This window comes from Gymnodraco acuticeps, unplaced genomic scaffold, assembly GCF_902827175.1.
Source record: "Gymnodraco acuticeps unplaced genomic scaffold, fGymAcu1.1, whole genome shotgun sequence".
In the NCBI taxonomy this organism is placed as follows: domain Eukaryota; kingdom Metazoa; phylum Chordata; class Actinopteri; order Perciformes; family Bathydraconidae; genus Gymnodraco; species Gymnodraco acuticeps.
Window position 1 is genome coordinate 2,187,626 of NW_022990335.1, and position 25,778 is coordinate 2,213,403.

Below are 25,778 nucleotides of genomic sequence, written 5' to 3' on the forward strand. Positions count from 1 at the left end.
ATCTGAATGTATATCCAGATTTGTATGCTCTCATCCCTCACCACCCAAAAGGTTTGAGAATCGACGCACTTTGCAGTCTTAAAGTGTACCTTCAAAGAAAAATGATATGGGGTTCTTGCTTGTTATAATATACAAATGTTTTAATAACTTCACTTACAATGTGTTATCATGGTAACTCAAACCACTCATTGTGATGCTACCTTAAAAAGGGCCCTTATATTTTGGGGAGGGCTTTCATTTCCTGTTGTGTTATATCAAGGTTTTTCTGCATGTTAATGGCCTCTAAGCGGTTGACCAATCACAACAGAGCCAGCCAGCTAACCAATCAGAGCAGACTGGGCTCTGGTTTCAGACAGAAGGTAAAAAGAGGTGCTGCAGCACAGGCAGTATGAGAAAATAAAGACCCTTTTGAACATTTAAGCATGTAAACATGTACATGCACAAAGAGCACAATAGAGCCCCTTTCAAAAAAGGAACGTCTCGTTTTGGTTCCTTGTTTTGAGTCTCCTGACAAGAAGTGTTTATTTTGAGTTATGCCAGACATGCACTTCAAAGTGAAGTGTGATTGGTGATCACCTAAAGAACGGGGACATCTGTCAAAGTGAGAAAGTTGAACAGGAACCTTTCCATTACAGTATTCTCACCTGGGTGCATGTCGGCAGATACTGACTCCCGTTTGCCTTTTCTAGTCCAGCCCACACAAAGGACAAGTCATTTACAGATTTAGAAAACGTTTAATTTCACAAAAGAAAAAGAGGGAGAGGAATCAGACCAAACAAATCATATCAAATATTTTTAATGAGTAAAAATGTCATAAGTGTGTTCTCACTTCTTTGAGAAACACTCCTTACAAAGCGCTTGTCAAACATAATTAGGTCACGTGCTGTCACGTTACCATCCCATTCCATAGAGGAGCTGCTACAGGTCAGTCAGAAGGAGCTATCTGACATAAAGTCAGAGTCCTTCGTTGTTCTCTGATGTTGCGTGGCAGAGTTTCTGAGTCCAGGTGAGACTGTGGCTCTCGGACAGTCTTTGTGTTTGCGTGTCTCCTCAGCTCTTGGGCTGTCGGAGCAGGCCGCGGACCCTGCGGACCAGGGCCTGGATGAAGGTGTAGCGGGAGCGGACCTGGCTGTACAGACCCTCCACGTCCAGCAGCTTCCTCTGCAGAGCCTCTCCGAAACCTGTGGCCATGTCGCTCTTCAGCTGAGGGGCACAAGCATAAGACAGGAGAGAGAGGTTCAGGAATAATGGAGGTGGTTTTACAGACGCAGGACATGCTTCTCAGGGCAGCATTCAAAGTGTGTGTGCGCTGTTTCTTACCAGGTCCAGGTCTTGCTGGCTGACCCGAGATAGACCGAGGACGCGACCTCCGCTTCCCTGCAGCCCGCCAAAGGAATCTGAAGAACATCAATAATTAGATTTGGCTTAACTGCAATCAATAGCTTCACGAGGGAAGTGTCCTAACTAGAGCACTACTAGCACAGGACTAGTATAACCAGGGCCCCTATGGGATGGAGAAATCTCTTTTTGACGGCACATTGCACAGGAAGTCTGCCATTTGACTTTTAATTTGACTTTATTCACAGGATATTAGGCAACACCTGCATATTAGAAATATTAAAATATTTATATTTAATTGGATAAATGTTAGATATATTATAAGGCCTAATCTTTTTTATAAAACAATATTGACAAGACCTCTTGCTCTGGTGCCTGTGCGAATGAGCCTTTTAAGCGTCCACAAAATGAAGTGATTTCTTTTGAGGTCAATGTTATGCAATTTATACAAAACCTAAATGTAATTTCAGATATGGCAGAATCATACATGATTAAGATTTCTGCAACAGAAGTGACTTGAGGTGATCTGGTAATGCTGGTCCTGTGCGAAAAGGGCTAAGGTCTGCACACTGCTAGTAATCTTTTATAAATATGTATATAAGATTGCCTCTTACCGTCTGTGAGCCGAGATCTATACAAACTGGCTCCAGGCATCGGGGAGTCCTTGGGGTCGGTGGGAGTACAGTGCAACAGGTAGTACTCCAGGTGGCGCCACAGTACAAACAAACACGTCTCGATAACATCTGTAGAGGAGGCAGGTTAAGGCATTTCACAGAAATCCATGGAGTGGCTTTTCTACAAATACACACAGAGTCCAGGGCCTGCAAAGGACCAAAGGATACAGGAGCACAAGGCCAGCAGCTTGGCTCTGTTGTTGATCAGCTGGACCAGTCGTCTCTTGGCCAGCAGGCTCCTCTGCACTGAGGAGATCTTCTCCACGCCTCCGGGGCCCGACACCAGGCCCTGGCACAACTACAGAGAAGAAGATGTGTGTGGTTAGAAAGTGCAGACAGTGCATGCTGGAGCCACAGATGCTCTTTTTACTGTAACCTCTACTACTCATCAAAGTGAAACAGCTGTTCAGCAGTGTGTCGAGTGTGAGCCGCGTGAGTCAGTGTATTCCTCATTACCTCCTTGAGCTCGTCAGGAGGCAGCTGATCCAGGCTCTGCAGCTTGCCCAGGCTTTGTCTGTGACTCTGGTGGAACCGGAAGAAATCCGCAGCGCTGTTCTTCAGCAGGTACATGACCAGACCCAGGCTGGGGGCCCGGGAGTACGCCATTGATGGCAGGGCGGATGAGAGATCTTTGAAACAAAATGCCACAGTTCACTTTCATACTTTGGTGTTAATAATAAAAAGGTCTCTTGCTGTAAAAGCCTCATAACATTCTGCATTTCTAGATTCATCCGTCCACTGAAAACCTATGACGAATGGAAGCGGACTAATTCACTTAATAGCAGGTAGAAAAGTCTGCCTCGTATACAGAGTCAGACTCCCTCCACTGTTTCTTGTAATGCAGATCATCACTGACCTGCGCGGCCCCCGTCCCGGCCCGCTGGCTCGCTGCCTGACGGGCTGAAGAGGCAGATGCTGAACTGAGCCTGCGCCGAGCTCTGCAGCAGCAGCGTCTGGCAGTACTCCATGATGTTAGCACACACCTGAGGACAGAGGACAGCGGGTCATCCACAACGCAGTGTCAGTGGTTTATCTATCCCGGTCTCGCTGTTGCAATATGTGAAAGGAAAGTTGGTTACTTCTGACGATGCAAACACATTTCAAGGGAGGAAGCTGTTTTAATCCATACCTGTTGCATGGCCACCTCCATCTCCTCTCGTCTCTCTGCCGAGTCAGCAGGCGCAGAGATCTCGGCCTGCTTCAGTAACCTCTCCCTCTCGCTGCCCGCCAGGCGGCCGAGCAGGGACAGACAGAGACGCTGAAGAAAGAAGAAACACATTACTATACAATACATACATTTCATAGTGTATTACGAGGAATAGCGAACATAAAAGAAACGTCTATACTATCGTAATCAAAAACAAAAGCAGCCGTCTCACCTGGAATCTGTTGATGTGACCCTGGAACTCCATGAGAGCCGCACTGTTGACCTCACCGCCTGACTCAAGGGCCCCTGGGAGACCAAGCAGGACGTCAATAACACTGTTCATAGTCTGGTGTGTTTATTCGCACAATGGAAATCAAATAGATGGCAAAGTGAATGAAAAAAGAGTCGATGGAGTGTTTATTATTTTACCTGGCAGAGCTGTCTTGCTGATGATGCCAGTCAGCAGGGAGAGCTCCTGCAAAGCTCCCATACTGAGCTCCGGACAGCGCAACAGGGACTGAATGGTGTCAGAGTGCACGATCAGCCACTGGAGAACCTACACACACACAGAGAAAGTTACTTATAAAGTTGTCCAGAATACACACACCTTTCTCACTTCAGCCCAACTGGGGTCTACAGAATCTGCACATGTATGAGACAGCCTTTGTATCCAAGTGGCTCCTCAACAACATACACACTTCAGAGTTTTTAGGGTTCATTGATTTAAAAAAATCCAAATAAGATAATCATTGTCTTTGTGAGCAATGGTTGTGTGCGTACCTGTGCTGCCCCCTGCTGGTGGTTCGTGGTGGTAGAGGTCAGGATCACCTGGAAGAGCCTCAAGGTCGGTAAGAGAATCTGCCGGTAGCGGTCCATGGGGCTGGGGATGAAGCCTGAGGGGTCCCTCACCACCCTGCAGAGCACCAGGGAACAGACAGACGTATGTTTTGCGATACACAACTGAGGATCAGACATTATTAGAACAGAGAGAAAGAACATTAAGTCAGTTACATGCACTCGAAAAGCAACAAAGTAAAGCGAGTGTGGCTGCGAGGGAGTGCGGTCGTCTTTCAACCAGAAGGTTGTGGGTTCGATCCCAGCCCATGCAGTCTACATGTCGATGTATCCTTGGGCAAGATACTTAACCCTGAGTTGCTCCCGATGGCCAACGGTGTGTGAATGTTAGGTCCTAGAGTAAGGTACACTGCTCTGTGTGAATGGGTGAATGACATGTAGTATGTAAGGCGCTTTGAGGGTTCTTAAAGACGGGATAAAGCGCTATATAAGTACAGTCCATTTACTTAAAACGTTCCTAAAAGAACAATTTGCTGACTGACTGTTTTTACTTGGAAGAGTTTCATTGTGTTGTTTTACTGAGGAATTAGTATTTGGTACTCTTTACACTTATTTGGTATAAATCAGTTCAAAACCAATCACAACATTGCATTTTAAACTCCTCTTTCCTTTCCACATGCATACCTGTGTGCATCGCTGTCAGGCACCATGTCAAACACCTGACACTCGATCAGCTGTGCCACCAGGCCGCAGCGCAGCAGCTCCACAGCGCCCTGACCCGTCTTAGCCACGCGGGTCAGCAGAGCCTGAGAACACAGAGTTATAGCTTCATAAACCTGTGCTTATAGAGTTTGTTTTATGTGAAGAAAACAGTGTGTCTGCACACGTCCTCACCATCTTGCTCTCGTAGATGTAGAGTGGTTTGAGGAGGGGGGGCTGAGGCGTGAGCAGGGTCTGCAGGGCCACGTCGTCCTGCCTCAGGCTCTCCACCAGCGAGCGCAGGTAGCCGCTGTTGCAGACGTACACCAGCCACTGGTTCTGCCGGTCTATGGACAGGATCCGGTCCAGCACGGCCAGAGCCAACATCTGACGGGCGAAAATAAAAAGGCAGAGAGTAAGAGAACAAGCCCGAGTGTAGGCAGTAAAGAAATGTATTTACAAAACAGCAAAACAGCAAAGGGAGGGCGGATGAAAGATAATAAAAATAAGTGGACTATCAAATAAAAGAGGCGAACACACATGAAATAAAATAAGAAATCGGCCGTGGTAAAAATAAGGAAGCAGCATAATAAAAGTAAGTGAGTGTAAACAAAAATAAATAAATAAAAAAGTGAACTAGCTTCCAGTAAATACAGAGGTATTTCTCTGAGCTACTTAGAAATGGGTTCATCTTATTTTAAGCCTCTCAGTAGACCTTTAATATGCTTTAAAGTTCACATAAGTCCAAAGTGCTGAAATGGCCGAGTGAGCATGCTTTTCTCTTGTAATGGCTCTCTTACCCTGCTGATTTCATGGCCGTCACAGGCGTCCCGACACACCACCTCCATCAGAGAATTGCCATAGTTCTCGATAATAGAGAGATTCTCTCTCTGCAGTTTGGAGAAACCGTCCTCGGGGGCAGTGAGACGCTCCCACATGGCCTTCCCTGCTGTAGGGATGAGAGCAGAAAACATTCAGACAGCATCTATCAGACAATAAATCACTGTATGGAATAACAAGAGAACCGTATCAGACTTGAAATAAAGCTTTTGATCCCGAAATATTTTCCAGACAGTCTGTGTTAATGTTTCTGTGTTGTACCCGTCTGCAGAGTGTCTGGTTCGTCAGGCTTCTGGGCGATTTGAAGGTAGTACAGCAGGGAGCCATACAGGTGAGCACGCAGGCGCTGGTATCCTCCTCCTGAAGTGTTAAAGACAATATTATAAACTATCACCTAGCAACATATCCCACGTGACAAATGTGGATGTATGTCATCACTAACCAGTACAAAGGATGAAGTCCAGCAGCTTGCGGAGAATCAGATGCAGGGCGGAGTTGGCGATTGAGGCGAAGCCAGAGGAGACTTCTAATCCCGCCCCCTGCTGCTGCTCGGACAGGACTGATTGGCTGAGGTGAGCTGTCAGAGTGAAGACTGCCCCGGCGACAATGGGCATCAGTTCTCCTGCTGCATCCTCAGATAACACCTGGACAATTCAAAGCACCATTTCTATTTAGTTCTGTAAGATTCATCTGGTGATTGCTATGTCAGCCATTTACTTCGATTGCAATGAACATGATATCTGAATAAAATCCATGACACCCGTGAGCAAGCATGTTCCTTAAAGTTCTCCTCCACAATATAATACAAATACCCATAGCTGCACTCATTCCCCCTTCCATGTGCCAAACGGCCTCACTGACCTTGTCATGCAGGTCCAGCAGCAGGTCTCTGATGATGAGCTGCCTGTCGTCAGCAGGGATGAGGTCAGCGGGGCAGGCGGTCAGCAGCGTCTCCACCAGGCTCCTCCACGACCGCAGTGCGTTTCGCTTTGCACTCAAACTCCTGCGGACGCGGTTGCGCTCCACCACCTGCTGCAGGATGGAGTTCACCTCCTAGAAGAGCACAACCACGGCATTGGTCAAAAAGGGCCATTTTAACATTTAAACCAGGCATGATGTCTTTGGGTAATCTGACCCCAACAAGTGCTGCCTGATTACACAAACAATAAGTCATTCATTTGAGATGACTAACCTCCATTAACAGCGGCCTCTGTCCAATGGCTGCCATTCCCTGCAGTGCATTCACCTCTGCCACAAGCACTCTATGAAGCAACTGGGAGAAATAATAACATCAGTTCACTGATTAGATGAAGAACAACAAAGTGTTAGTTATGACAACATGAAAATGTACGTGTTTGACCTTGGGACTCACCTTGACGTTGCACACGGTGTGTCCCTGCTCGTTGACGTGCTCGCAGTTAGAGATCACCTGCTCTATCTGAGTGCGCTCAAAGAAGTCCAGCTGCAGCAGCTCAGGCATATCCTGACTGAAGTCGATGGCGTCCAGCACGCTCAGCAACTTCCTGCGCACTGATGCATCAAACAGGGAGAGGAGGAGAGTAAGAGGTCAGAATCTGCCTTCAATGACAGTTTGATTACAAATGTCAAAACATTCAAGCAGGTATTAAGTGTCCTTAAGTGTTGACTGCATTTATATATAGAATGTTTAAATGTGTTCCAAAGAGCACAAACCTTTAGAAACGGTGTCGAAATGCAGGAAGCCGCAGACTGATCTGGTTTCTTCTTCCATTCCTGATTCTCCATCAGCTATAAAGGAAAGTAAGGATGTTCTTATGTTCATGCATGAGGGAGCTCTGACTGGAAGCTAAACAACTGAACTGAATTTGAAGACGGATACCTGTGCGCTGAGTGTGAGGCTGGTCGTCCAACAGCAGGCTGACCAGGCGTTGTGTGTGTGAGCGCTGGCGGTTCAGTGAGGTCACTCTCAGCTCGATGGCGGCTGTTTTCATGAGCCACGACATCTGGGAGAGAGCGGCGATCTGATTACCTGAGGACAGCAGAGGGTAGAATTAATGCAATGAAAAATAAAATACATCTTTAATTCAACAGACACCCACATATAGATGAGGGAAGGGAGTCCAGCAGATGGCGGTAATGCACTGAATTACGGAACTAAAATCAACAGTAGAAGAAGATAAGAAAAGAGAGGAGAGAGGTGTATGCTGTGGAAGACGTCTCTTAATATTTTTGAGCCATGCTTCTATTTACACATGTCCACATGCAGGAAATGTTCCTGAACGTTTAAGTGACAGACAGCATGTGTGAAAGGGACTTTAGTTGTCTACGGTTCTGCTTTTCCTGCGTTCACATTTCCTGCCTCTTTGTTTCATGTTTTTTATTCATCACATCCCTAATCCCTGTTTTGATATATTTTAGTAGTCAGTAGAGAATGATCTACTCACTGGGCAGGATGAAGGGAAGGTGCTGCAGGTGAGAGAACAGGAAGTCCTGGCTGGTCCTCAAATAGCGCATGGTGGGTCCAGATGTGTCGGGGCAGGCACACAGCTGGTAGATCACCTGAGAGAGGAAAACAATGACAGACCGGGTCAAATAAAAAAAACGAATTAATCAGCCCACAGAAATACCATGTATACATTCACCTAACAGGTATGACACATTAGAATGAAGGTGTATTTTCTTAATGGAGGATGTAGTGTACCTGGTAGCAGAGCTCAGCCAGGTGAGGGGACTGCTGAGTGAGCACAGGTCCTGATCTCTTCTCTGTGCCTCTCTGCAGCAGACTCAGGATTGCGTGCAGGCAGCTGCGTGGACACCCCAACACACCTGTAACGCACAAATGCAAGGTCAACATTTCATCTTCACCAGAACACAAACATTGGCTATAATCCCATCCAAACTGAACAGGTCATCAGCTAGAGTCTGACCTGGGTCCTGGAGGTTGGTGGAGGACACAGGCTTCTTGACTTCATATCCCAGAAGGTACAGGGCCAGATTTGGTGTCTTCAGATCCAAGGAGGTGATGAGCAGGTTCAGCAGATGGATCTGTGTTTCATGTCGGATTCTTGCGACCTTCTGTTGTGCGTCAGCGTCTGGAGGGTTAAGGGTAATGAACAAGGTGAATTTGAGTGTGTAGCTCTCACAGTATCAAGACAGGAGGATTTAAAGGATTTAAAGAAACCCACTCTCAACCCGTCTGATGTTATAAACTACAGGCCTGTCTCTCTCCTCCCGTTCCTGTCTAAAACACTTGAACGCGCTGTCTTTAAACAACTCTCCTGTTATCTCAATCAGAACAACCTTCTGGATCCGCACCAGTCTGGTTTCAAGGCAGGTCACTCCACAGAAACTGCCCTCCTTGCTGTCTCTGAGGAACTGCACACTGCTAAAGCAGCCTCCCTCTCCTCTGTCATCATCCTATTGGACCTGTCTGCTGCATTCGACACGGTGAATCATCAGATCCTCCTTCGCACTCTCCAAGAACTTGGAGCTTCAGGCTCTGCACTTTCCCTCCTCACCTCATACCTGAAAGACCGTACCTACAGGGTAACTTGGAGAGGGTCTGAGTCCGACCCTTGTCAATTAACTACGGGGGTCCCTCAGGGCTCTGTTCTTGGTCCCCTCCTCTTCTCCTTGTACACAAACTCGCTCGGATCAGTCATTAGCTCGCATGGTTTTTCATACCACTGCTACGCTGACGACACCCAATTAATTCTGTCCTTTCCCCGCTCAGAGACCCAGGTCGTCGCACGCATCTCTGCTTGTCTAGCTGACATCTCTCAGTGGATGTCTGCTCATCACCTCAAGCTCAACCTTGATAAGACTGAGCTGCTCTTCCTCTCGGGAAAAGATTGTCCCACTCTTGACCTAACAATCAACATCGGCACCTCAGTTGTTTCCCCGACTCAGACTGCAAGGAATCTGGGTGTGACCCTAGATAACAACCTGTCCTTCACTGCAAACATCGCTGCTACAACCCGCTGCTGCAGATACACGCTTTACAACATCAGGAAGATACGTCCCCAGCTGACTCAGAAAGCGACTCAGGTTCTGGTCCAGGCTCTCGTCATCTCACGCCTAGACTACTGCAACTCCCTCCTGGCTGGTCTACCTGCATGTGCCATCCGACCTCTGCAGCTCATCCAGAATGCAGCTGCTCGTCTGGTCTTCAACCTTCCTAAATTTTCCCACACCACTCCGCTCCTCCGCTCCCTTCACTGGCTTCCGGTAACTGCTAGAATCCACTTCAAGACACTGGTACTTGCTTACCATGCTGCGAATGGATCTGGCCCTTCCTACATCCAGGACATGGTTAAACCGTACACCCCAGCACGTGCACTACGCTCTGCATCAGCCAAACGACTCGTTGCGCCCTCGCTGCGAGGGGGACCCAAGTTCCCATCAGCAAAAACAGGTTTGCTGTCCTGGCTCCAAGATGGTGGAATGAGCTCCCCATTGACATCAGGACAGCAGATAGCTTACACACCTTCCGGCGCAAACTGAAAACTCATCTCTTTCGACTCCACTTCGAGCGATAGAACTATTAACAAAGCCAGTTGAGTAGCACTTGAAATGTTTTTGCTCTATGAAACCTGATGTACTTATATGATTCTGTTTTCTTCAAGTTTGTATTTTGTTGGTCGAACGCACTTATTGTAAGTCGCTTTGGATAAAAGCGTCAGCTAAATGCAATGTAATCTAATGCAGAAGATCTTTTATTATTAACTTCATTTTTTCAGACTCACCATCTCCGTTCTCTGTTGCCTCCTCGGCCTCTTCATTGTCGAGACACTCCACAAAGCCGGCCATTAGCTTTTCACTCACAGCCTGAGGGACAGGAACAAAAAGAGTTATCATCTTCCATCATAAACAACACTTTACAACATGAACACAGAAACACCTCCGTGAATTTGAGTAAAACCAAACAACAATAAAAACACAAGAGCTTTATTCCAATTTATTTAGACAGCATAACATATTAATGTAGATATTATACAGTACAGTATCGTTACACTGGATGAATGTACCTATAGCCAGAAATCAGGCTATAGGATCTAATTTAAATAATGTAAAAATATGTTATTACCAATGTCATTTTTGGTATACTGCTCATCATTTTGTGAAATATTCTTAAACTGGGTGATACAACGCTTTTTATTTTTGACATACCTGGTCATGTGTGAAATCTCCCACCAGCCTGTTCTGAATGTTGGGGTAGTTGGCGATACGACGCAGGATCTTGGCACTCTGGAAGGAAGCCTCTGGGTTGGAGCTGCTGTGGTACAGATACCTGCGAGGGACAAATATAGACCACCATTAGGGAGGGGTATCGTTTGAAATTTATCGATTCCGATTCCGGTTCTGCTTATCGATTCCGGTTCTGCTTATCGATTCCGGTTCTGCTTATCGATTCCGGTTCTGCTTATCGATTCCGGTTCTTATTGATGCCCCGTTTCGATTCCAAAATTATTAAAGAAAGAGGTCAAACGTCTAGATAACAAAAATATCTTTATTCTTTTAAGCTTTGACTGAAATGTTTACAAATAAAAAATATACATGCAATACAAATGTATTGCACAATAGCTGTGCTTTATTTTAACTGAGCTATGCCTGTGGCAAGCTATTAACAGGCTTTACACTGTGCCTTGTCTTTTTTAGTGTAGTGGAGCCTCACTTTAGAGCGTTTACCGCGACCCATCTTTGGTGTTATGAAGTGAACTCGTGAACTGTCTACGGGAGGGAGGGGGAGCCTCGCTGCGGGGAAACTGTGGACCTCTGTCGCCGCAACTTACATGATGCTGTTTAAAAAAACAGCATCATGTACCGAGCCGGCCGCCAACGGCCCGCTGACGACCGGCCGTTCTGTGATTCTCCAGAACACACAGATGGCCAGTCCGCCCTTACCCTGTATTCCACCGGGTCACCACTGCGCAGACGGACCCGGTGGAATACAGGGTCTACCGCATTTAGGAACCGTAAACAGAACCGAAATTGCGTATTTTGTACGGGTATCCGGTACCCGGCATTTTCTTATCGGTTCTCATCTGGAACCGAGTTTCGGTTCCCAACCCTAACCACCATTAATAATGTGAAGATCCGATACATGAACACACAAGAACAGAATATGCCAGCAATGGGTATCATTCCACAGTTTGTATTAAAACCTGGGTGCCCATTTTTACCTGCCAATATTGACAATGTGATCGGCCCTTCGTGTTTGAGGGCTGACCCCCTGGAGAAGCTGCTCCAAGGGGGACACCAGCATGGAGGCCTGGCTCTCCCTGAGGAGGTCCATGAACACCACCTCCTTCTGCAGGGCCAAGTCCAGCAGGCACAGGACGCGCAGCACCGCCGACTCCAAGTGCTTCTTACCTGTCGGGGGAGAGGAGCAGAGCTTGTCAGTACACACGCACACAGACACATAAGCAGACTCCCTTTTGTTCTCCAGCAAGTGCATATGTTCTCTCACCAGGGAAGGGTGCATAGGTGTCCAGCTGGCGCACCCCCTCCTCCAGCAGGCTGAGGCAGAGCGTCAGCGTGGGCGAGTCGTTCAGCAGGTGGAACATGAGGCTGTGGCCCGGGGGCTTGTGGGCCGCGAGCTGCTCACCCTGCAGCTCCACTATCTCCTGGACAAAGTCTGAGGGCTGGGGCTCGTAGTCCCGCAGCAGCTTGTGGAACACCTCCAGCACAGCGTCAGCAACCTCCCACTGAGAGACCACAGCAAGGGAGAGACAACTGAGTATGTGTAGTTCAAAGAGCATACATGCATGCACATGTTAAGAGACTGGGTGAGCACTTTACCTTCTCAGCTGGATGGCGATATGCTCGGGTGGGGAAGGGGAGGAACACAGAGTCACGCAAGAAGTTCAGGTATGGTTGGAAGCCGGGTGCGCGTAGCCCCGCCCCTAAATTAACAGGCAGGCTGCTCTCCACCAATGTGCTGATCAGGTGACAGAAGCCCCGTGTCAGAGGATACTCCTCACAGCTGGACTCGATCTCATTCAGCTCCACCTGAGAGTCAAACAAAGACAATCAAAAATTGTACAACAATAATGTTCATCTTGTTCAAGGATGAACATTTAATAAAAAGGAAGGTTTTTACTTTGAGAGATTAAAATAAACCTGTAACTTATATGCAGTAAAAAACATTTTTAAAACAACCTGCACCATTCAAGTCTACATTATTTTTGCATATTTGGATCTTAAAAATATTCCCTAAAAGGCATCAGTCAAATGTTAATGCTGAAAAATGATTCCATGTAATGAAGCATCTTATTATATACATTTATTTATATATTTTATTAGCCCTATCCTGAAGTAAAGCGAGACCGAGAATAATCTAAACTTCGCCAAACACAAAAGACTCACCTCAATTCCAGCTGCCTGCCTCTGTCCTGGGGCTCGCACCGTCTGAAGGATCTGTGGTAAGAGAACATGAAGATAGAAAACTGAAAAACAATCGAAACAATGCCATAACAGAATGAAGCATTTTTGTGAAGATAAGAGAATAAAAAAGATAGATACTGGTATCACAGATAAAATGACTGGCTGACAATACATTTAAAGTTTTGTGTTGTCTGGTATAATAGCCAAAATATTGCCTCAAAGACTCACTCCTCTATCCCAATATGAAAATTAAACCGTGGCCGTAAAACTGCTGCAGAGCAACTATTTCAAGTATACTACGTCATCGAGTGGCACCGAAGGACTGTTTAAATGCCCAGCATTCTTTGCCACTCTATGACGTAGTATACTTGAAATAGTTGCTCTGCAGCATGTGTACTCTTTCAGAAACTATGTTTAAACTTCATCAATTTAACCCTCCTGTTGTGTTCGGGTCAAATCTGACCGATTTACTACTTTCATTAATCATAACTTTTTTGTTTTACATTCGATTGCATTAAGGCTTTATGCTATCCTTCACAGTAAACATTTGAACATATACAATTGCTGATCACCACTTTCATTGCATTTTGGATGAAATTATTCGGTACGGGCCCTTCGGTTCGGTACACGTGTGTACCGAAGTGTACCGAACGAATATAACGTTAAACGTAAAAAATTGAGAACGTGAACAACTTCTTGGAAGTAATCTCAGGTGCTGCGTCGCAGCATTCAGAGTAATTTGCTCACATTGTGTTCAACGCGTCATAGAGCGAGCAAGTCATTTCATTGGACGAGAGGCATACTATGAGAGCTGGTCAGAGGGATGCGTTCAAATGTAGTCAGTAATTTGAGGAACTATCGAAATGGCGAACGCAGATAAAGTTGAGCTCGAAAATCCTCCAGCATCATTGAAGTCTCCGGTTTGGGAACATTTTGGTTTCACAGTTACGTACAAGGATGACGGACAAAGACAGGTGGACTGAACCAAAGCTGTTTGTCGGCATTGTTCAACTAACATTGGTTACGCGGCTGGCAATACATCACACTCATTTGAAAAGGCATCACCCGAACGTGAATATCACCGGTACCAAAAGACTGAAGTGCAAACCCAACTCCCGCTAGCATGTAAGCCTCCACCACTCGCAGAGAGTTCAGACCGAGCCAAAGCTATTACAAACGCCAAATATCCTTATGTTGCCATGTTAGCAAAGCGCTACCTGGCTGTATCTGCTACCACTGTCCCTAGAGAGGGTGTTCTCCACAGCAGGAGACATGGTTAGTGCCAGCAGATCTGCCCTTTCAGCGAGCAAGTTCATCTTTCTTTAAACAACAAAATACAATGACAAGCAAGTCATAATGTTAAGCTGGCTGCTTAGGTACTAGTACAGTTCAAATACAGATTATTTCAGTTCATCGAAAAGCTGCACCTTAATGTTTATTTTATTATATTTTGTATTTATTTGAGTGAATACATTATTCACAGTTTAATAATAATTTAAAAAAAATATGTTATGTTTTGTGATAATTTTTTCTGCTGTACCGAAAGCGTACCGAACTGAAATGTTTGTGAACCGTTACACCCCTAATGTTCAGTGTCTATTCTTTGTATATTTACTGCAGTTGTTCATGTATACCTGTAGTCTGATACAATATGTACAGTTTGAAAGGGTGTTAAATGAAATTTGGTGATGATTAATGGTTTTTGTGTTAATGTAATAGCAGTTAAAACACCAAAGTAAGGGGGGGAAACGAACACAACAGGAGGGTTACATTCTTATATTAATTTTCAACTGCTAACCTGAGTGTATTCCAGTGACTGCCACAGTGAGGCAGCGATCTCTGGTGACTTCCCAAAAGCTGCCAGGCAGCGCAGGACCTCCGCCTTCAGGACGGGGGGGACGCTGCACTGCAGCAGCCCCAACATCACCACCACGGGGGTCCACTGGGGATGCTCACACAGCGCCAGGCGAGCATTTTCACTCTATGGAGAAAGAGAACATTATATAAATGTATCTAACAAAACACACCCTAATACACTTAGAGAAGGACAATCTCATAAACCTGAACATACAGATTCTTTCAGGAGATAAGGTGAGTGTAAAAGGAATTACAAATAACATCATCACACATTGATCTCGCAGGTCTCCCTTGAAAAAGAGATCATTGATCTCAATGGGATTTTACCTGGATAAATAAAGGTTTTGAATTGAATTGAATCTCGATTTTTATAATGTTTTATAATCCCTAAATATGAGCAGCAATAGGCCTATCCTTAAGTGACTGTTCCTCCATACCCATGTGATGATGGTGGTGAGCAGCTGCAGGAAGGAGGTGAGTCCTTCCAGCTCTCTCTGGGTGATGCCTCTGAGGGACGGGTGGCGGAACTGTGCTGCGTCTGGGTTTGGAAAGTCTCTCCGCAGGTTCTCATGGTAGAGCATCAGGGAGTGAAAAAAGTGTTCCCAAGACACCGGGCTGCCGGACACTCCCTGGAGGTTGTCACCTGCGTACATGAACATGAAGTTAGTTTGGTTGGATACGTATTACACTAAAGCTAGACAATAGACTTTAAGAGTCTAGTGTGCATATCACCTACATCTGAAGCCATTGCCAACATGGCATAAAGTCAAATTCAGATACCTCAGAGGCCAAACTGCACTTTGAATGTTAAAGGGCTTCAATTTCAGAGAGAAATAAAAAAAGATGTGTCTGTTGTTATTCAAACCCAGACAATTATTTTCTGAAATGTTTCCTGTCTTTAGAAAAAATCTGCTCTTACTGTGCGTGGCTCCGTTGGTTTTGAGCAGGCTGAAGGCGTAGTGGGAACACTGAGGCCCGTTGGCGAGTCCTTTCAGCATACGGAGATAGGAGATATAGAGGGTGGAGGGCAGGAGGTCTCCCATCTGACGCACAAACTTGGACAGAACCACCTGCGTCAAAGCATATGTAAAGGGCAAGTATGATTGATTGATTATGATTTCTTCCAGAAAGCCATAATCTAAGTCAACAGAATAATTGATTAGAGGAGAAACTTTTTTTTGTGCATGTTCCAGAAAAGGCAGCTCTCACCTGTTTGTGCGGAGGCCTTTGCAGCGCCATCCCCAGGTAGGACCCCTGCAGGGAGGTGTGTTGCAGAGACTCAGTGGGACACCAGAACTCCAGACCCAACTCCAGTCCAAATGGGTCCTTACTGTAAAACTCTCCTATCTGCAAAGGCAAAGCAGTAACCAAAACTGTCACAAACTCAAACCCACAGTGTCAGGCAGTTTGATATGAATGTTTCTCGTTTGGTATTGAAGTTTGTAAAAAAAATGCAATAAACACTGACGAGGTTCATGAGATGGTCCAAGTCCTTGCGTAGCGACGATGGAAGCTCACTCTCCATTTGTAAAGACATGTGCATCAGACGGGCATCCTCATCAGCGCGGTTCCGAAGCTGTTTCACCTTCAAATATAGCACAAATATGTTATTTTCATTCAGTATGCAAAATTATACAAACACAAGCTAAAGACACACTTCAGGATGATATCCGTACATGTCAACTTCTTACTTAAACATTGGTAGCGGACACCTGTGAAATCTCTCACCTTCATTGGCATGAGTGCCAGGAAGTCTGTGATGAGTGAGTGGAGGCGGCGGATGTAAAACTCTTCCTGTGCACAGCCCTCACATCCCAGGATGCCTTCCTTCATAAACAGGAAGACGTCTCCCAGCAGAGCCTGGTCGGCCAGAGCCTCGTCTGCCTCGGTGAACTCCACCAGGGCTGCAGAGCATGGACATTCTTTGTTTTATATTTTATGTATGCACCACGACATCAAGTCAAGTTCCCCGTATGTGTGAACCTACCTGGCAATAAACCCGTTTCTGATTCTGATTCTGACACACAAGTATTTGTAACATTGAATAGCTGCTATAATTGAGACCTTATTTTACTTCATAAGGCAAACCAGTACAAAAAGGAACTTACCACCTCCCTGTGGTAGCTGGGAAAGGACCCTCAGAGACAGAGCCCAGGCCAGGCGACACACAGCCTGCAGACCTGGAAGCTTCCACGGCTGGCCATCCATCAGCCGGCTGTGCACCGCAGACACGTACTGCCGCTCAGTCAGCAATGGCAGCGCCTGGATCAGATCTGGAGCAACACAGAGACGATCACTCATTAGCTGTAGAAGAAAAACACTGAAATCTAGAGCAATACAACAAATAATCACATGTTCTCACCTTCTCTATCTTCTGTTCCCTGTTCTACAAAGCTGACATCCAAGCAGTAGAGTAGTGCCATGACCAGAGCCAGGTTCACGCTATCCAATGAGCCATCAGCTTGAGCGCTCACTGTCTCCAGGTGGCCAATAAGAGCCAGGGTGTCGTCTTTAGACAAAGGTGACTGGCAGGTCCACGAAAACAGGCTGTCTGCCAGAGCCTGTCTGCTCTCTTTAATAAGGTCCGAGACCTGCGGACAGAAGAGGGAGTTAGTCGTTTTTCTACTAAATGTGTCTTTTTCAGTTACAACATAACGCTACTGGCTTTGCACGACTTGAGTACGATTGAAAATCAACTTTTAGCAAAATAAAGGTATTTCCATTTCAAATGAACACAAAAGATTTGCTTCTACCTCTTTCCGGTGCTTCTCGTTGCCCAGGCCGCGCTCCTTCTGCAGCCGTTCAAATTCTCGCGCCACATTGATCTCCGACACCAATGCCAGGACGCGTTTGGTCAGACCCTGGTTCATCAGTTCGTCTGTGAAACGTGTGGTCAAAGCCACCAGCTCTCCACTGAAGGAGAAAAGGAACAGAACAAGTAAATAACAAGAACACGTAGTTATTATGTAAAAAAAACAGCAGGACAATTTAACATTTCAAGCAGCGGTTACTGCTTGAATGCTTCATTAGTAGATGGCATTATTACCTCAGGTCCAGGGTGAAGGTCTTGCCATGGCGTGACTGGATGAGTGTGCGCAGGGAGTTGGCCACACAAAGCTTTCCATCCCAGTAGAGCAGCACAGCTACCAGACCTCGTGTCAGACCTGGAAAATGGGGCTGCTGTTGCTCACCTAGAGACAGATACAAATATTTTGATAATCAGTTGTGTGAAACGTCCATGACTTTATTACTGCAAATCAGGCCATGTTTTTGTTGTATCTACCCCACACCATTTATATAACTACCTTTAGAATGTAGCTTTCAAGTTGTGTCCTTTTATCATGTCTACTTTACCTGCTAACAGAAGCTCCAAAGCTGATAACTCTCCAATATCAAACAGATCGCTGAGGATGAAGGCCTCTGAGAGAAGCTGCTCTGGAAGGAGCCGTGAGCCCTGCTGACCCTGGATGGCGATGCCTTCTGTGCTGGCTTTACGCACCTTCTCTCTCTGCTCTGCACTCTTTGGCTGAAAATAAAGTGAAGATAAAATGTTAGAACATTCTCAAGACACACTGTCAATAGAAAATGCATCTGTCTGCCCCAAGGAAGGTGCAGCATACACGGAAAGAAAACTATCGTCACATTCACATATGTAGCGGGTCACTTCAAGAGTGTTCTCTCACCGGGTTTTTGAAGAGTGAGAGAAAGTGTGGTTTGTGTTTCTTCAGCTGCAGGTCGAGGAGGTGGACGCTCTCTGGCTGTCTCCTCAACACCGCTCCGTCCACTGTCTCCCATAGTTCCTTCAGCGGCCCCCACAGACTGGCTCCTGGTTGGGAACATTTGTTTTTCCAAGGTCTTGTGTCAAATAAACATGCAGAGCTAGACCCTGCAAAACTTGCTTTGGTATATCTTGCTTTATCTATTATGCGGTATATGTAATAATTGTTTTGAGGGAGGTTTTATTCATAAAAATGTTATATGCGTTATAGAGTCAAATTATATTCTAGCAATACAAATATGTATGTTTAACAGTGAATACTATCACAAAGGTTTGTATGGTTGACATTTGTTCCTGATGTTGAAATTGTGAACCATTTTTAAACTTAAACAATGAATAATAATAATATGAACACGTTAGTTATTCAAGATTTAGCCTATTTACCGAATCATTTTAGATTGCTTATCATTGTGTTATACACTACTAGGTTCTGAGCTGTCACTGCGCAACATCAACAGAAGCTGTGCATACATATCTGACCGTTAACTGGTACCAGTAAACAACTCTGACTCATTACCAACAGACAGAAGATAATTAGATCATCTGCACCTGAATTTAACTCTTACACGAAGTTCTTGTTGTTAGCATCTTAGTACAAAATATCAGGCACAGGTGTCAAATGGGTCTTTCCTTGTTCGAAGTAAGTTAGTTTCATTTTTGATCCCAATGAGTAAAGTCGTCTGCTGACCCGTTTGACAGGGGTTCCGTGAGAGAAGTCATACTGCCCGTATTTTTGCTCTAATGTAAAAATGTGTTAACGCTAAAGCTGAGCACTTTCCCCAGCAAATAGTTAAACCAAAATGAGCTAAACTAACGTGTTTTGCAGGCTAGGCTAAATTAGCCTAGCAGCCTGAGTGAATTTGAGTCAACCATCGCCATGTGGTCAAAACCTGACGTCGCCTAAACTTGCGCTAAACAGCAAATATGTACGTGTTTATCTGTGAAATTATAACTCACAGCAGCTCATAGGAGTCAACACAAATTGGTAACTTTACGAAATAAATATAGTTCATACCCGAATTTACCGCCATCTGGGCCGCCATGACACACTTACTGAAAATTGGGCAGAAGGTGTCGGATTTGTGCCGTAGTGAAATGTAAAATAATGTCTCCTCTAAACACGCTTCAATACTATTTTCTCAAATTATATTAACCCGTTCTACTTAAATGTGAATACTGGGTGGTTAGTTTTGTAAATGAGTTTAAAACATTTGTGAAATTCTGATTGACCCTTGCAGGCGAGGTCCTCAGACCGCAGAGGCTATCTAGCTAGCTAAGTGGGAATTGTAGTTAATTAATGTATTTCCTGAATAAGTTATTTTAATACATTTCAAATCGACATAATTTATTTTAAGAATTCAGTTCTCTTTCAAATATTATTTCAAACTAAATATTGGTAAATCACTACCCATTATGCCTTGAAACGGGTTAATGGACCACAAGTGACACAAACATTGGTTCCGCGCTGTGTTCACCCGTACTGTTTTGACGTTACACCAACATGTCCATGCAGTCTGACAGTAGAAAACCCGTGACCGCTGGGATGAAAATGTCTCATTCATGAATATAAAACATCGCAAATGTTTCACTTTATTAAAATAGAGTGCTTGGTAACTATTTAATCAAAACCATGGCTCGGGTTGTGAAAGTGTTTCGCACTCTGCGGAATAACTGGAAGAAATCCACATTTGCTGTGTGCGTCTTGTCTTATGGAGGCTACTGGCTGAATGGTAAACACAGGTGAGTGTCTCAGGTTATAAAATGATCTCAAATATGAAAAAGCATACTGCATGTTTTAGTGTTTTAACATTGTGTGTCTTGTGTTTTGCTAGTGACTCCCTTCTGCGGAGGGAGGCCTGTCTATTGGCGAGGGTAAGACACTTGTTTTTGCTCATACATTGTCATAATTTAAGCCAAACCCCATCTGAAATGCATTTTTAGACCTACTTGTAATCACCATAACTCCTGATAGGAGTTTGGGCGTCAACAAATAGCACCACATGAGCGTCTGAGGAAAGCAACAGTGATTTTGAACCCTGCAGCCTGCGGTGGGTAAGTATCCTCTCGGTATTTTCTACACTTAAGACCCTGGTCTTTCTCACAATATTCACAACTTCCTCTCTAAATCTCCCCCAGGAAAGCCAACAACTTGTTTGAAAAGAATGCTGCTCCTATATTACACCTGGCTGGTGTGGAGGTGACAATAGTAAAGGTAAACTAGTTTTATTTTCCATTTGGAATCCATCAGTGCTACAGTATGTGTTTCTAGTAGGAATCCCATGTGACACCATGAGTTAAATGACGTGTTTCTTCACAGACAGATTATGAAGGCCAGGCAAAAAAACTGATGGAGCTTGCAGAACAAACAGACATGCTGATCGTGGCCGGAGGGGATGGCACCTTGCAGGAAGTCGTCACAGGATTACTGCGAAGGCCCGATCAAGTATGTCTCACACACTTATTGTATTGTCACCAGGATTTGGTTTTAGAGATTAATGCAAAACATGTCCCAATTTTTCCATTTATTGATGTCAATAATGCATGTTTAATGACTGCAGGACACCATCTGTCACACACCCATTGGATTCATTCCACTGGGCTCCCGCAACTCCCTGAGTCCGAGTCTTCACCTCCTCAGTGACAACAAGGTCAAGTAAGTATCTATTTAAAATTATACTGAAAGATCCGAATTTTAGCATCATACAATCTCACTGGGTGTGTCACACTAACTACATATCGGACAATATATGGACATGACCTTGTTTATTTTTACGGACCCCAATATTGTCAATGTGTTTTTTTTTTACATGCATCTTTGTTTACTTCAGTATGTCACTAACAGCCAGAATAAACAGCAGGGTTGTCCTATATATTATAAGACTTGGCTGCAGCGCATATCACACATTATTGTTGACAGAGCCCCGTAACATTTTATTTAATTTAGGATATTATATATCATATACTTTTGTCTCATTCAAATTCCATTGTCTGGATAATACAAAGGATTAAAGTAAATTGTCTTTTAAAAGGGTGTTCTTGCATTAATATGCGATTATACTTATAGTATATCCGTATCATTAAATGACAGTAATATAGTTTATCTCATTTATTTCTAGGATCATTCATGGTCCAATAATTAGTTATTGTGTAAGTTATTGTTACTGTGTCAGACTGTGTAAAAATACAGTATGTGTATGTTTACGTTTTTTCTTCTTCTCATAAATAACTTTCATAGAGACATTACATCAGCAACACTGTCCATATTGAAGGGAGAAACTGTTCCTCTGGATGTGCTGCAAATCAAAGTAAGGACAAATATAAAATTGATTAAAAATATAAAATAATATAAGTCTTAAAGGTACAGACTTGGCTTAGTCAGTTTTTTTTTACAGGTCATATCAACCGATGATCTAAGAAATATCTCACATTCATAAAATGACTCTTCTCATGAAGTAGTATAATGTATCCATTGTTGTTTGGATCTATAATTTGTGTCTTTGTGTTCCAGGGGGAGACAGAGCAGCCCGTCTTCGCTCTGATGGGATTACGTTGGGGTGCTTTTAGAGATGTGGCGGCAAAAATCAGCAAGTAAGATTACAACATTGGTCACTCAGATTATAAACTCTGGATAATTCCCCAAACATGAAAGTAATTAACCTTTTTTTCTAATAGATATTGGTACCTTGGACCACTGAAGACCAACGCAGCACATTGGTTAAGTACTCTACATGTAAGGATATATATTTTTGTTTAACATACTTGGGTTAGAACAGTATATTTAACTGGTGATGAGCTTTTATAAAATATGATATCAGAAAGCCATGTGACCTCCCTAGTACGAAACACATATTTTAAGCATGTTTTATTGTGTAACTTTTAAATTAGCCCTTTTTAATTAGATTTTCTTACGAACAAAGAAACACTGACAGGTATAGCCTGTTTTCTACATCAATTGAAGATCAGATGACGATCCAGACTCCTTCATTCCACCTCAACATTGAAAGACAGAAGTTTTCTTCACAAGATGGACCTTAAACAGTTACATAAAAGTATTTCTTAAGTGTAGGTTTCAGATCAATACTAGTATCCAACAATGATCCAAGTGCTGATATTGAAGTTTTCTATCTCTGATCAAAATAAACATTCCATTTTGTAGTAAATATATATTTTTAATTCTTTATTTTAAAATGTGTAATTGTTAATATGTATTAAAAATATAAAGATGATCAGGAGCCTCATTAAAACACATCATTGCCTTGTCTAATCAGTATTCTGTAGCATACCATAGATAGAGGTTTATTAGCATTACCGCTAACAGTTTACAAACAACTCAATAATAATACATTACATTTATAAAGCGTTTCTCCTGTGCTCAAAGCGCTTATAAAAGATTAGAAGATAATAGAAGAAGAATACAAATAATAATAACAACAAAATATTTGTTTTAAATGATTTACATCAAGAAATATAATGATCCCCATTTACCACCATGCACACATGCATACAAATATTTAAAATATATATATACAAATACAATTTATGCATTACAATCCCTAAAATAACAGAAACAAGCAATACAAAAAGAGAAAGACAAACAGACAGAACAGAGCCTAAAGACTTCAACCATCCATCTGTTCAACGTCATGAAATGATTTCCCTATTTCATGTCTCCCCATTTCCTCGTCACCTTCCCTTCACCAGGAGTGGCCCCAGGTCCGGGAGGTCTCAGTGTCCTACTTGGATCCAAACCTGCGGCCCCCTGATCTGCCCTCTCAGAAGACCCAGAGACCCAGCCTACTGTACCGCATCTTCCTCAGGCTGAAACACCGCTGGAGCCCTCCTGTCGTAGGTCAGTGTGTGTCATTGTGTCGACGCTCGGGTCATAGCATGGCAACTTTGCACCAACATCCCAACAGTAAATGACGTCCTTCGTGTGTGTGTTCCACAGAGCCTCCAAAAGTGGAAGAGCCAGAGGAGTGGAAAGAGGAGCAGCTATCGACGCTAGAGCTGTTTGTTCAAACGCACAACAAAAACCCAGTGCAGAGGGTCAGTATAATAATATGTGTATTTAAAATGTACCTGCTCTTACAAAATCCTGAGCAATTGAATACTCAGTCGGTGTCATTAAACCTTTTTTGCCTTTTTTTGAATTTGTATTTGTTTCTATTTTTTTTACTTGCAGCGTATAAATGACTCCATGATGATCTACGCCGAACCGGACAACCTCACAGTGGGCGAGTACATCACTGTCGGGTCAGTAAATACAGTGTTTCATTCATCTGATGCAAACAGACACATTTGGCTTCCTTTCAAAGGTAATGTTAAATTAAATTCAAGTAAAAGAATGTAAATGTTCTTCATCCTAGAAACAAAAAAGACGAGGACCCCACCGTATTCACTAAGGAGTCCACTAAACTGGAAGCCAGTGCTTGCCGACTGCAGCTGCCAGAGGTCAGATTTCATGACTTTTTCAATCATTTTACAACTAAAGTACTTCTGATATTTGTCAGTGTACTTTATAAAGATCAGTATTCCAGTTTTGTGGCACTATTTGACTTTATGTTCTCACGCCCCGCAGGGTACCGCTGGCTTTTACAACATCGACAACGAGGAGTACGAGGCCATGCCTGTAGAGATAAGTCTGTTGCCACGGAAACTACGCTTCTTTATCAGTGCGGAGCGCAGGGAGCAGCTCCTCGCACAGATGCAGTGATGGAGAAACACAGGAGCTAAGAACCGCCAGACACTCTGAGGTTGTTTGGAAAACAGACGTCATACTAATGGATTATTTTACTACATGTCAATGATGATAGAATATACAGTTTATCAATTATAAAGCTCACGTTACACCCTGTTGTGTATAAAAGGACCAAGGCTTTGTTTCTTTAGGCCAGTCACCTGTGTACAGATTGACCTGAGGAACGGACGTTATGTTTACTGAATGGTTTACTAATGCCATCATATTTGAACTTGGTCAATAAAAATCATTTTTGTCCAACTCAAGTGTATTTTGTAAGTATTTAGCACATGGCCTCTATTGATAGATGTATGTGTTTCATGATTAAAAAAACACACAAAACTGCACTGCCGTCAGGTTAATTTCCGTTGTGATCTTCTGGTTCCACACATAGCACACCGGAATTAGCTATGTCAACATGTTCTCATTAAATTAAAGTTAAACATTTCAGAAGGACATTGAATATGCTACATGTAACTGTTTCTTTAGGGCCACTTTAAAGGGGCCCTATTATGCTTTTTGTGACTTTCCATAGTGTGTTATATATATATAGGTTTTTCTGCATGTAAATGGTCTGCAAAGGCTAAAGTCCCAGTGTTCCCTCCAGAGGGAGTTTCTATCACACACCCCCGCCCTGCCTGCAACGCCTCCGTTGGACTCCTTTGTTTACATCCGTAACATAGTGACATCACTATGCAACACGTGCGCTTTTATTGGCTAGCGCTCCAACACATTGTACGTGATAGGCTAAGGGGCGGGTCATCTCGAAGCAGTTAATCAATCACAACAGAGTCAGACCACTAACCAATCGGAGCAAACTAGGCTCTGGTTTCAGACAGAGGGTGAAAAGAGGTGCTGCAGCACAGGTAGTATGAGAAAAATAAAGGGCTTTTTGAACATTAAAGCATGGAGACATGTTTCAGTAGAGGCACAACATAGAAATATGAACCTGAAAAATGAGCAAAATAGGGCCCTTTTAAACATAATCTGTAAAATGCTCAATTTCACATTTGTGGGCAGATTGATTTGTTTTTGTTGTGGGGCTGGGGCAAAATGGAACTGATGGACAAAGAGAGAAAGGACCGACCGGAAATCAAAACTAGTCATGCATAAAGAAAAATATACAGTGTACCAGAGCCTTAGCTGGCTGTGAGTAGCCTGCAGGGCTCAACAGAGTATGTATGGGATGGAGGAATGGTATATAGATGAATGGATATGGCAGAATAAAGGGATGCTGCAGCACTCTGAATGTGTCGCTAATGCTTAGATCTTGAAGCAGGAGTTTGGCAGACTCATGGTGAGGTCTAAGCTGACAGATGGTGTAAACAGCAAATCTGTGAGATTAAGCATGGCTGCATCCCAGGCCTCTTATCAGCTGGTTGGAACACAAAGGGAGGATAACTGTAGCTCTGATTTGGGTGGTGTTGATTGCTGTGGAAAGATAGTGTGGGGCAATGGCAGATTTTAATAAGTAATTTACTTTACTTTTTACTCTTCATTCATTTGACCTCTTAGGTACTTTTTATTATTATTATTATTATTTTAAAG

The 25,778-nt window shown here is 43.9% G+C and overlaps 2 protein-coding genes across 3 annotated transcripts; one reads left to right on the forward strand and one right to left on the reverse strand.

Moving 5' to 3' along the window:
- Positions 1-714: 714 nt before the first annotated feature.
- On the reverse strand, positions 715-19,654 carry nup205 (nucleoporin 205). 2 transcript variants are annotated; one of them, XM_034223343.1, is made up of 42 exons: positions 19,509-19,654; positions 18,399-18,541; positions 18,070-18,241; positions 17,762-17,906; positions 17,469-17,628; positions 17,078-17,306; positions 16,824-16,988; positions 16,444-16,619; positions 16,184-16,300; positions 15,925-16,062; positions 15,635-15,785; positions 15,153-15,358; positions 14,657-14,839; positions 12,841-12,891; positions 12,274-12,483; positions 11,942-12,179; positions 11,655-11,844; positions 10,642-10,762; positions 10,218-10,299; positions 8,400-8,564; positions 8,174-8,298; positions 7,917-8,031; positions 7,352-7,501; positions 7,186-7,260; positions 6,866-7,023; positions 6,686-6,766; positions 6,355-6,546; positions 5,936-6,137; positions 5,755-5,853; positions 5,454-5,602; positions 4,849-5,040; positions 4,639-4,760; positions 3,940-4,072; positions 3,589-3,715; positions 3,392-3,465; positions 3,142-3,270; positions 2,869-2,995; positions 2,469-2,641; positions 2,181-2,310; positions 1,953-2,081; positions 1,321-1,397; positions 715-1,203 (listed from the first exon to the last, which is right to left on the reverse strand). In XM_034223343.1, the coding sequence occupies exons 1-42, from the start codon at positions 19,534-19,536 to the stop codon at positions 1,051-1,053; spliced, it is 5,982 nt and encodes a 1,993-aa protein (XP_034079234.1). In that variant the 5' UTR covers positions 19,537-19,654; the 3' UTR covers positions 715-1,050. The 2 variants fall into 2 exon arrangements, with proteins under 2 accessions (XP_034079234.1, XP_034079235.1); XM_034223344.1 differs by having other exon boundaries at positions 18,399-18,538; positions 19,509-19,589.
- Positions 19,655-19,968: 314 nt separating this feature from the next.
- Positions 19,969-24,575, forward strand: agk (acylglycerol kinase). Its single transcript, XM_034223360.1, has 14 exons — positions 19,969-20,233; positions 20,326-20,365; positions 20,466-20,545; positions 20,630-20,705; positions 20,811-20,936; positions 21,052-21,146; positions 21,729-21,798; positions 22,002-22,081; positions 22,166-22,223; positions 23,195-23,342; positions 23,442-23,539; positions 23,676-23,746; positions 23,860-23,944; positions 24,072-24,575. The coding sequence occupies exons 1-14, from the start codon at positions 20,124-20,126 to the stop codon at positions 24,204-24,206; spliced, it is 1,272 nt and encodes a 423-aa protein (XP_034079251.1). The 5' UTR covers positions 19,969-20,123; the 3' UTR covers positions 24,207-24,575.
- The last annotated feature ends 1,203 nt before the right edge of the window (positions 24,576-25,778 follow it).

Coding starts and splice junctions, on each gene's coding strand:
- nup205 (XM_034223343.1), bottom strand. CDS start 19,536: ATGGCGGCCCAGATGGCGGTAAATTCGG. Junction 15,786..15,924: donor AAAGGCCTCCGCACAAACAG/GTGAGAGCTGCC, acceptor GCTTTGACGCAG/GTGGTTCTGTCCAAGTTTGT. Junction 2,082..2,180: donor GCTGCTGGCCTTGTGCTCCT/GTATCCTTTGGT, acceptor CCTCCTCTACAG/ATGTTATCGAGACGTGTTTG.
- agk (XM_034223360.1), top strand. CDS start 20,124: ATGGCTCGGGTTGTGAAAGTGTTTCGCACTCTGCGGAATAACTGGAAG. Junction 22,082..22,165: donor GTGGCGGCAAAAATCAGCAA/GTAAGATTACAA, acceptor TTTTTCTAATAG/ATATTGGTACCTTGGACCAC. Junction 22,224..23,194: donor ATTGGTTAAGTACTCTACAT/GTAAGGATATAT, acceptor TCCCTTCACCAG/GAGTGGCCCCAGGTCCGGGA.